At 39.2% G+C, this 11,596-nt stretch overlaps 2 protein-coding genes across 2 annotated transcripts in view; both read right to left on the bottom strand.

Annotated features, from left to right (window-relative positions):
• Positions 1–136: 136 nt before the first annotated feature.
• fxyd5 (FXYD domain containing ion transport regulator 5) lies at positions 137–5,743 on the bottom strand. The gene is made up of 10 exons (XM_039806433.1): positions 5,418–5,743; positions 3,834–3,879; positions 2,653–2,745; positions 2,400–2,543; positions 2,262–2,312; positions 1,598–1,654; positions 1,169–1,198; positions 1,002–1,076; positions 867–912; positions 137–393 (listed from the first exon to the last, which is right to left on the bottom strand). Exons 1-10 carry the CDS (start codon positions 5,469–5,471, stop codon positions 369–371), a joined length of 621 nt encoding a protein of 206 aa, XP_039662367.1. The 5' UTR covers positions 5,472–5,743; the 3' UTR covers positions 137–368.
• A 5,508-nt stretch (positions 5,744–11,251) lies between these two features.
• Positions 11,252–11,596, bottom strand: part of nphs1 (NPHS1 adhesion molecule, nephrin) — a 68,806-nt gene continuing 68,461 nt past the window's right edge. The window contains exon 31 of the mRNA XM_039805284.1: positions 11,252–11,552. Within this exon, the coding sequence (XP_039661218.1) occupies positions 11,469–11,552 (84 nt within the window). The 3' untranslated portion in view covers positions 11,252–11,468. The remainder of the gene's footprint in view (positions 11,553–11,596) is intronic.

Raw genomic sequence — 11,596 nt, 5'->3', positions numbered from 1 at the left:
GAAACAAGCCTGCTTCATGGCCGGAGGTGTTCTTAAAATATGAATCATCTCTTCATTATTTGCCAAACTAAATAATCCCTTTACTTTTTTTTTAGTGCTGTTTTGCCAAGTATAAAAATGACATTTGACAAAGATGAAGCGTGTGATTGTTCTAGGTTTTTTCCACTCGTCAGAATGATTCACGTTTTCTATGTTTATTCAGTGTTTTTCTACAGTATATGACACTGTTACCAAGCAGCATACAGTCAGTCAGTCCAGATTCACACACATGCTGCCAGGTTGTGGTTGAGTGTTTTTCCCTTGATGAACTCCTGGTTGGATTCTTGCAGCTCTGTACTTTTATCAATGTCTGCATGCTCTCTCTCTCCTTATCCTTGGACCACTCGATATGTTCTGGAAAATAAACATGCAGAACATTAAAAGAATCAAGCACTATTTAAGCAATCAATTATATTTATCAAACAGAATTATAGCTACCACCGTAAGCAAAATAAACAATGTGGGCGCCCAACAAAAAGCTTTATCAGAATCGTTTTGATCTATTAATCATCACAGAGATTTTAGTCAGCATTCTGTTGAGCGAATATACTGTATATATGAAGTGGCAGATTGTTTGTCATATATCACCCAGTAGCCTGTGATATATAAATTACTTAACTCATTCAACTGCAGTTTCCCCAACAGCGTAATATAAGCATGGCTACCCTTCATGCACATTGACTGTAATTTAGTCAAACACCACTTTTGTCTATCAGCTTTCATTGTCTTAAATTTTTCAGCACTTGAGCTAATAATGCACCTCTCAAACACTGCAAAAATTTGAAAATTCACTAGAATAAATGAAAGAAAAAGCTGTAAGTTCTTACTTAGAGGACTTCTTGCGACAGCTAGGCAGCCGACAGACCCTGCCACCTACAGTTAAGAGACAAGCTCAAGAGTGAGAAGGGCAGTTGACTATAATTGTAGGGGGTAACAAAAGTGGCTTTCAGAGTCATACTTACAGCCAACAACCATGATGCCCACAATGAAAAGTACTGCTGCAATGGTCAGTCCAGCATAGCGCAGGGACTCATAATCTAGACACAAAACACAAAAACAGAAATCAAACACTTAACCATGTGGACACAACAGGTAATAAGACAAATAACAGTCAAATGGAGCTTCTTACCATAGGTGAAATGTTCATCCCAAGTTCGATCTAGAAGAAGTAAAAGCATAAAGAAAAATATTGAATTAAGTTTGACTGTTGAACACAGGATGAAAAAAAAAGAGAGAGGATCACCGGGGAACAACATTCAGAGATAACATGACAGATCTACTGGCCCCACTGACATGCTGATGATGGTGTATCAAAATCCTATCTATGGTAAGCCAGCACAGCATGAGGACACATATCTTATCTCTTTTTGCATAAGGTACAATCAATCATTAATCTGTAGGCAATAGAGGAAGTGAGGTGCTCTGTTCTACCACTCCGCCATGGGTTTTGTTTGGAAGACAGGGAATGGGGATACTGTCAATCTGCCATGAGATAACAATAAAACGGCAACGCCTGTGGCATTTAAGGTAACTATGAAGTAGTAGAAGTTTTAATCACCCCAGGCAACTATGGTGGGTCTCTTAGTACTGGATGGGGAGGATGTCAGTGTAGATCCTGAAAAAAACAGACATTAAAAAAACATTAGTTTCATTGACATTTTAGTTAGGGTTTGTTAGACCCCTTTTTATTCTGTATTTAACATCAATAACGTCTAATGTGTATAATGCACAGGTTTTATAATGCTAATGCATAATTTCATATATCAGACCATATTTTTTCTGGTATATTGACTCCTTATCTTTACCATACAAGTCCATACATAATTACTTCTCATTAAATTCCAGGTGCATTCCTATGTTTAACTCGATTTTTATTGAATTTCTGAATATTTCATTGGAATGGCTCTCATATGAAATGTAGGCGGATACTTTTTAAAGCATATCCGCGCTCTCTCTCTGTCGCTCTCACTCTAGTTCTCTCCCTTTCCCTGGTGCTGTAAAATGAAGCAGAAATACTCCTGTGTATATCTCAACGAGGACAGAGAGTGTACCATTTTCTATTACCTCATAATTAGTTTTAAAGTGAGAAAGCTTACTGTAAGCCTTTGCTATTGGTGTGAGCGGCTGTTATAGCCTGCTGGATTGCTCACGGCCTATCTAGCAGCCAATGGCTCTACCAACTGGGTGTTGAAACATGTGATGGAGAGGGTGCAGATTGTTACCTGGAGGAGGGGTGCGCTTTGTTTGCGGTTTTGTTGTTCCCTTATTGGGAGCTAAAGGGACAGGAACATAAAAGAATCACATCAGGTTGAATTGAAATTTTGGTGTTCAGGTAAACAGCACTAATAACACACCACTACCTGTTGAATTCTTAATTTCTGATGTGGTGGTGTTGACATAGACAGGGTTGCTGGTGCTAATGTGTTTGCTTGTGGTTTGTTCAGCAGGGAGACTTTCCGGGGAGGAGTCAGCACCTCTGGTGACTCTGCTTTCCGCTCTTCTTCCTGTCACATCAAGAAAGCAACTGAATTACATGAAACTGAAACGCCTGATGATCAAGACAGACAGACAGATGAGGCATTTCTCAGGATAGCCATGAGTATGCTACCGTACCAGTGGGAGTCAGAGCAGCGGGCATTGTTGAGTTTGCCATGTTGCTCACAGATTGCATTTGATCCACAGTTGTGGGAGTCTGAGCCCTTGACACTGCGGGGGGGAAAAAAAAAGACATTTTAATCACCAAAAACACAAGTCATATGAAGCCTGAGAGCGAGGCCTCGATAGCTACAGTAAACTTTACAGGAAGAACAAAGAGCAGTGTTGTTTACCCCCAGTGACTTTGTCAAACAATGCTGTGATGTATTCCTAGCAGAGGCCAGACTTGAGAATGTATGAGAGTATGTCACAGTAATAGTCCTGTGAGTGGGGCAGTGCGGCACAGTTACAAAGAAGTAGCTCTTACCAAACCTCTGGCTACAACAGGGCTGGATTGTTGTGTGACACTGCGGCACAGTGAGGCCGTTGTCTGTTTACTCTCTCAGCACCTTCCAATTAGTGCTGAAGCTCTACAAAACCTCTACTTTCTCGGGGTAATGCTGTGATTCCAACTATTTTAATGAACCCATATGCGGGGAAAATGACTAAGAGTGTTACGATTTATTGCTGACTCTAATATTTGATGTCAGATATGTTGTGTGTGGATAAAAACCTTTATTTTGTTTAGTAAACTTTTTATATTAAAGTAATCTACAGTTCTAAGATGTTTAACGTGAGTTTATCCCTTATCTGGACAAAGATAGCTGGACCTTTAGTCTTCCAAGCACATTAGGACGCACATTATAATGTATACTTCTTACAAGTTATTACATTATCTTAGTCCTAAATATATAATAAGACTTTATGTAAATCTGTCAGCATTTAAAGGAGAACTCCACCTATTTGGGTCAGGTTACTCATAATGAGGAGTACTACTCTGAGAAAGTAACCCTGACGACATCATGCATATGAGCATTTACCCAGCACTTATAGGGTCTGCAGGTCTTACTGGGGACTGCTTAATAAGTTCCCAAAATTAAATTTACATTTTAAAATTAAAAGTCCCCCAATTTTACAGAGATGACTAATACTATATTGTTAGTGTAGCCTACCCCTGAAAGTTGCAGCTTATTAAAGCAACACAATACTGAAAGAAGAAATAAATTCTTCCTCCTCGAACAATATGTTTAACTCATGAGCAATACAACACAATTTGTGACCAATGTGGCTTCTTTTCAGCAAAAGTTACATACACTCACCTTTTGACATGACGAGCAGGAAGAAGGTCAAGGAAGTCAAATACATCTGAAAAAAATAAAACATTATGGGGGGGGAGGAAAAATAATGATGCAGAAATTATAAACTGAGTTGTGTCTCGACTGGTGTCTCAAAAAATTCTCTTTCAACTGCATGGTGCAAAGTAACCCAGAGCCCCTCAGATATTACAGGTGACTCCATAGATGAAGACAGGTCATATAAATGCAGACCCCAGATCTGTTGCAGAAGATTGGAGCATATACACAACATCCAGACAAAATTGCTGCTCATTAGCACACAGAGATAGTGTTAATTCATGTCTCTCTTAGCAACAGCTATCAGAATCAGAATGGGCTTTATTGCCAAGTACGTTTTTTACACATACAAGGGATTTGTCATGGTGTTGTTGGTGCATGTCACACATTCTCTAAATATAAGGATAAAAAGAATATAAACAATATAAGTATAAACATATACAAACAGTATGTATTAATAAAGATAGAAATAGAATGTAAAAATAAAATCAGTTAAACAGTAATACCAATGGGGATACAGTTGGAAAAATGGCAAATTAAAGAATTGAAATGAGGGAGCCTTCAATCTTGAACATTTTGTACAAATCTACCAGGCAGGAAGTTGCACTCATTGAGGTTTAGCACCACATGGCCACTTCTCCTTCTTCGTAAAAGCACGCCTCTCCCACACTTCTCACACGGCATGGCAGAACATAGTCTTATTTCATATGCCAAACTTCATAAGATACACATATCATAACCACTTTTTTTTTTTCATTTGTCAAAAATGAGTGATCGAGGCAGCACATTGTGTATGCAATCCTCCCACACGCGTTTCTGTTGAACTTTGTGGCACTGCTGATCAAACTTTGTCACATTGTTTAAGTTTGCTACTGTCACCAATTAAAAAAATGGCATTGGAGGATGTGTCAAAACAACTCCTTTAAGCATAATGGAAATCCTGCACTGGTGAGCAGCATTCTCTGAATCAGTGGAAAAACATACCCTTTCCTCCCCCTCAAAACATATTGCCCCTAGCTTGAAACAACACTATACAAAAACAGAAGTAGGCAAAAAGCTGTCCAATATTGCATGATTTTACAGCAACTCTGAGAACAAAAGCTGCCAAGCGGGCACAGCAGAGGCAGGTAGACTGACGGATGGAAGCCTAGGCAAGTGGCTCGGTTTGAATCCACCCCCAGCAGAAAATGAATCTCGATCTTTGACCTATTCTGGTGGCAGCTCGTCCTCCGGGTTTGGAACAGTGTGACAGGTGAGCGTCTGTGGCCATCATGAGCTGTGACAGCTCAGATTAGCAGGTCATGCCAATCTTCATTTCACTCCAGAGCATATGTCAAGATGAGGCCTGTTTCCCCTGGGCTATACAGGCGTCTTTCCCTTCCCCTAGCCTCACCTGCTTGCCTGTTGTCACATCGAGCACTCTCGCTCACTCTCCGTCTGTCTGTTCATCCGCTTGTCTGTCATCCTCCATCAATCTCCTTTCAGTCTGCCTCACCAAAACACCCCACAGCCCTCTGATATTTAGTCATCCATCCAGGCTATTATGCTTACCTTAGTATCCATCCTGTGAGGTGCCTGAGTCCAGAGATTCATCCACGGCCTCATTATCCAGTGCTTTTTTCCTCTGTATGTCACTTCTGAAAGGCTGATGGGCTAACTGCTAAGCAACCACACCCATGTACTCACCATCACTACTTCCTCATCCAATTGCCTGAACTGTGTTTCAGTCTTTCAGTCTCTCGCTCACCCACTCTCTCATGACATGGCCTCCTCCTTCTTGTTCTTTGGCGTCCAGACTTTCACTCTCTCTCACTCTGCTGTGATCTCTGTCTGCAGTTCAGCCATCTCAGCACAGCAGCTTGTCTTCCTACTTTAATTTCTGTTTTCCGTGCAGTGTGCTGTCTTTAATTGTACCTGTGTGTTTGTCTGTCTGTCATCCTGTCTTTCTCCATGTTTACACAATCTGTTCTGTTCACAGTTCCATCTGTCGTCTGTGTCCATGTTGCTGTCTCACAAACAAGAAATGAATGACCTTGATCTACTTAAACGACTGTTGATCTACTTAAACATGCAGTAGGTGAAATCTTTAATATTTCTTCCTTTTATTGGCGAAGTTTAAGCCTTCCTTAAACACAGACATTGAGGATGTTCTAAAATATGTGCAGCTTTAAATAAATATATTTTTTCCTTTAAATACCAACTTATTAAACAAGCATCTAATCTATAGAAGCAATTATTGAGTATATTTTTTAAACATCTTAAAACCTCATTAAAAAGTCTGTATCTCTTTCGTGAACATACCTAATTCCATTATCAAATTGGCACAGCCAACCTGTTAAATCTGTAGGTTTTCATCTGATTTTTCAACTATTGCTTCAAGCCTGCAGGATTGATCTGTGTGATTGTGACCCAACAGCATTACCCAACTGAGAAGCACAAACCTAGACTGTTACAGCAGACAAAGCTTGCAATTCATCCAAACTAGCAGAGGACAGTCTTTGTCCAGAGTGCTGGGGATGCTTTTGGTTCAGCTTGTCCTCTGTCACATTTCTATGGTTCCTCTAAAGAAACTGTTAATACTTTATAATGAGCATCCTTACGTTTGCAATGTGTGTTGCAATGTTGTTTTTCTCAGGATTTAAGAGGGAAAATATAAACAAAGTGTTAACTCACCCATTTGTATGCTTCCAGTCAATAAACCGGATTATGAGATGTAACCTGGCAAGTTATCACAATCTGCTTGTACACAAATATGATTAGAAAAATGTCAATCTGTTAATATAACACTTAATAATGTGTTCCTTTTTTCCACTTTTATCATCTTGTTTATCATCTCTTGCTGGGCATTTTTACTGATTACAGGATTCTGCTCTGATTTAAATTTCTTTTCCCCATCAGACAATATTTATTTTATGTATATAGGTTTACATATATGTGTAGATAAACATCAAAAAATATATTTGAGAAAAACTTGTTATTCTCTCATGTTGTCCTTTAGTCATCCTTTTATTGCTGTGTTGGAATGGGAGTGTGTGCATTTAAATGAGTGAGATGAATTCAAGGATTTAAATGTGCTTACATATGAAAAACAAAAAATACACCCTGGTTTAAATGTGACTTGAAAAAGAAAGATATGTTTCTTTTGTTAAATATTCTGTGTATACCTTTGGGGGGGGGGGGATATCTGGAGAGTAATGTTTGTTTGGATTTGAATTTTGTTTAATGAAGCCTTCACTATTTTCAAATGGAGACAAATGTGGACTGTAAGTGTGCAGTGTTTACATAATGAGAAAAATCTCCACTTTGTTATTTTACTTTTTACGCTCTATATACAGTAAGTACTTCTACTTCTCTGTGGTTTTATTTTGACTTTTGCCTTTCAATGTGGTCTGCAGTACATACACTATGGCCAGTATTCAAACTCCTCTAAATATGCTCTTTCCGATCTGCCGGGATCAAAATGAACAACTAATTGTGTTTTCGCTTCCTAGTTGTCTTTCATGGACTACTGTTAGATTTATTCAGTTGTATTCTTTCATCCACGTTGGAGGGCAAATAACATCCTCATTACTGACAACAGGAGAGCACAGCGACAAAATGAGTCATACTAACTGCCAGTAAAATTGTGCTCTAATTTGTAAAACCTGTGGTTGCTTTTGCTTTGATTTCTATTTAGTTCAAATTGAAAATTCTGAATAATGAGAGCAATGACAGGGTTTGCAGAAATTTGAGTTAGCTCCCCACTGGTAGCACAACCTGTTAAAGTGATTAAGGACCGTTATTCAATCTCATATTTGTTTTCCAAAAAAAAAAAAAAAAAGAGTGCATGAAAACACTCCTAGAGCTGAGGTGATTAAAGTCTCTTATTTGTTTCTCTTTTGACTTAATTGTGCGCTTGTACAGCTTGAATGTTTGAGTTCCCTCGAGATTCTTCTGAACGCATCATATCAAAACGTTCATGAGGCAAGTGAGGAAAAATAGAAGTTGACATACAGCATTGAGCTGTCAAGCCTTCAATTTAGCAGATTACTGTTCCTGCCTGAGCCGAAATGATGCATCATGAACAGGCTTTTGGTATGAACACAGCAGTCATCTTGACAGGAACTTAAACAATTGTTCAGTAATGAGACAAACATTCCTTGACAGCTCATGATGGAGAATAGCGAGACTAATTGAGGGAACGCAGCTCTGTGAAACATTTAGATTTATCTCCAAGCAGTCAGGCCACATTCAGAAATAGAATTTTGTAGGTTGTAATGTGTGCACAACAGCCTCCCCAGGAATTAAACATCACTCATCTCTCAGTAAATGTTCCCACTGTATTTTACAGTAATAACATAAAAAAAACAGTGATGTTGTGTGAGGCTTGGTCCAGCTAAAGTTCAATCATGAAGCAGACCACATCATCTTCATCAAAAAAACATTTTTTTTGGACATTTTTATTGAGGAACAGTAAAATTGTACCCTTTTTATGCGTGTCTAATTAATTATATGTTTTCCCTGTGTTTCTGTTTATTGGTGTGCGTACTCATTAGACTGACGTGGTGAATCGTGCTTGAGAGAAAAGCAGAAGCTGGAAGCAGAACTAGGATGTACGCATAACGGCTTTGTGTACAGATATAATAAAAGCCCAGAAACTATTTGAGTATATTACAAGACAGCAGGATCCTAAAAGAGCCATGGAAACTCTGAGGAAGTTTCTGATCTCTGCACAGTGAACATTAAAAGCAAACGCACAGAGCACTCAAACCGTGTTATTGGAATACATCTATTTTTTGCATGTGTTCTGTAGGTTCTCAGGCTGGCTTGTCAATGACAGCATCAGTCTGCACCTTCAAATGTACATCATCAATGAGTCATATATATATATATATATATATATATATATATATATATATAGTTTTAGGCAGGTATGAAAAAATGCTGTAAACTAAGAATGCTTTCAAAAATGAAAGTGTTAATAGTTTATTTTCATCAATTAACAAAATGCAGTGAATGAACAGAAGAGAAATCTAAATCAAGTCAATATTTGGTGTGACCACCCTTTGCCTTCAAGACAGCATCAATTCTTCTAGGTAGACTTGCACAAAGTCTTTGAAGGAACTCGGCTGGTAGGTTGTTCCAAACATCTTGGAGAACTAACCACAGATCTTCTGTGGATATAGGCTTCCTCAAATCCTTCTGTCTCTTCATGTTATCCCAGACAGACTCCATGATGCTGAGATCAGGGCTCTGTTCTTAATGACCTTGGCTGTATGTTTGGGATCATTGTCCTACTGCAGAATCAATTTGGGGCCAATCATACGCCTCCCTGATGGTATTGCATGATGGATAAGTATCTGCCTGTATTTCGCAGCACTGAGGACACCATTAATCCTGACCAAATCTCTAACTCCATTTGCAGAAATGCAGCCCCAAACTTGCAAGGAACCTCCACCATGCTTCACTGTTGCCTGCAGACACTCATTATTGTACCGCTCTACAGCCCTTAAGCGAACAACCTGTCTTATGCTACAGCCAAATATTTCAAATTTGTTGCAGTTCTGCTGCCATTTTTCTGCAGCCCAGTTCCTATGTTTTCGAGTATAGTTGAGTCGCTTGGCCTTGTTTCTATGTCGGAGGTATGACTTTTTGGCTGCAACTCTTCCATGAAGACCACTTCTGGCTAGACTTCTCCGGACAGTAGATGGGTGTACCTGGGTCCCTCTGGTTTCTGCCAGTTCTGAGCTGATGGCACTGCTGGACATCTTCCGATTTCGAAGGGAAATAAATGTATGTGTTTTTCATCTGCTGCACTAAGTTTCCTTGGCCGACCACTGCGTCTACAATCCTCAACGTTCCCTGACTTTTTGCAAGTTTACCTATAAGAATTGATGCTTGTTTGAAGGCAAATGGTAGTAACACCAAATATTGATGTGATTTAGATGTTTTTTTGGTTGCTCACTTTGCATTTTGTAAATTGATAAAAAATAAACAATCATTATTTATATTTTTGAAAGCATTCTTAGTTTACAGCATTTTTTTCCACACCTGCCTTTTGACTTTTGCCAGCCCATCAGCCTCTGCTGTACTTTGTATTTAGTGCTAATAAGCAAATGTTAGTTTCTTAACATGCTAAACTAAGATGGTGAACCAGATAAACATTATGCCTGCTAAACATCAACATTTTAGCATGCTTTTGTTAGCATTTAGTTCAAAGCACACTTAAATACAGCTTCACAGAGCCGCCAACATGGTGGTAGACTCTTAGGGTCAAATTCACAAAGAAATGATTGCGGCCGCTGACAGCATGAATATCCCAGTCTGTCAGTGCTGTTGGTGTTTTCAAAACGCACACCTTCAGACAGTAAAAGAAGATGGCATGATTTAAAGTGAAGGACATCCCTTTTGTGAATTGGACCCTTAGTCTGGTTTTATTGCACTTAATTTGTCTTTTATTTTAGATTACTAGAAATCCATTAATAATCCATTTTATTAGACTTTTATTGCATTCTATAATTTGTCGATATTAATTTGCTGTCTGGTGTAAAGAACTTTGGTTTTGAAAAGTGTTTTAGGCTGCGGTGTAATGTTATACAGTGAACTGCTTTTCTTTGAACTACAATTTGAACAATAATAAAACCCAAAGGAGGAGAGTGGATTTTTTGTAGCCATAGACACAGTAGCAGCTTAGCCTAACCCTCTCTTCCTGACTCTCTCTCTCTTTGACTGACCAATCTCAGTGAGACAAATTCCCTGCACGGCCTCTCTCTCACTGAAGCTGTGAGCTGAACTTCAATCCGAGAGAAAACAGGATTAGAGTATAGCCCTAAATATGGCTTTACCTCCTGGAGACATAACCATGCTAAATACCACTCAGTACTATCCAATTGTAGGAATTCCAACGGACTGTGAAAGTTTTTGTATCAGAGAGGGGAGGGACAGGCCACTGTTGTTGACATTGGATGGGTCAAAAATATGCTGTCTGCTTGGGTGGCATTGTGACTCTGTGCTGCTTCTGCCCCAGTGCCAGCCTAAGCATTGTCAGTCCATTTTTGTCTCTAACTTACTGATTCATGTCTACCTGCAGGCCAAAGAAGGGGGGGGGGCTGTGGGCAGTGACCGTGACTTGGCTCCAAGAAATAGGGTAAAGGCGAAAGAACAAAGCGAGGTCAAGGGAGGAGTGAGATAACAGAGGGAGAACAAAAATAAGCTTGTGCCTGTCCGTGTTAAAAGAAAAAGCATATACAGTAGCATTTGGACATTCTTTTTTCATGAGGTTATTGAGGCTTTCAATTTTTTTTCTAAACCATTCTGACATTCTAGTTTGCATCTGTTCAGCTTCTTCAATTTGCCATACCTTACTGTGGACCAACTCAATGTTAACAATACAGACAGAAAAATTGTGAAAGTGAAATACTGTATTATATGACATTTTACATCAAGCATTCAGCTACATTCTACTCTTGTGACAGGTACATTTAAGGTGACCATTCAAAAGGAATAAAACAAAAAGGAACATTGTATTTAGTATCTCCTATACAACACTGTACTCAGTGACTACTGTTGAGTCACAAACTCCGTCATAGCGCATTTGTGTGCTCTGACCTTCTCCTTCTCCTTCTAGACTAATTCACCTCGGAGTTCAAAGGGAAGATCAGAATCACTCTGCAGTTGTCGAACATCCCTCGCTCTCTCAGCAGCCTGCTGAGAGACAGATTGCATCTCAGTCACCATTACATATTATGTGA

Source organism: Perca fluviatilis, chromosome 7 (genome assembly GCF_010015445.1).
Source record: "Perca fluviatilis chromosome 7, GENO_Pfluv_1.0, whole genome shotgun sequence".
Classification (NCBI taxonomy): domain Eukaryota; kingdom Metazoa; phylum Chordata; class Actinopteri; order Perciformes; family Percidae; genus Perca; species Perca fluviatilis.
Note: the sequence above shows the minus strand (reverse complement) of the source record. Positions and strands in the feature narration are given on the sequence as shown.

What these genes read in the sequence shown, in the direction of transcription:
- fxyd5 (XM_039806433.1), bottom strand. Translation starts at nt 5,471, where the DNA reads ATGAGGCCGTGGATGAATCTCTGGACTCAGGCACCTCACAGGATGGAT. An exon ending in AGAAATTAAGAATTCAACAG is followed by an intron (nt 2,313 to 2,399) that starts GTAGTGGTGTGT and finishes CTGTCCCTTTAG; the next exon opens with CTCCCAATAAGGGAACAACA. An exon ending in GGGCATCATGGTTGTTGGCT is followed by an intron (nt 913 to 1,001) that starts GTAAGTATGACT and finishes TCTTAACTGTAG; the next exon opens with GTGGCAGGGTCTGTCGGCTG.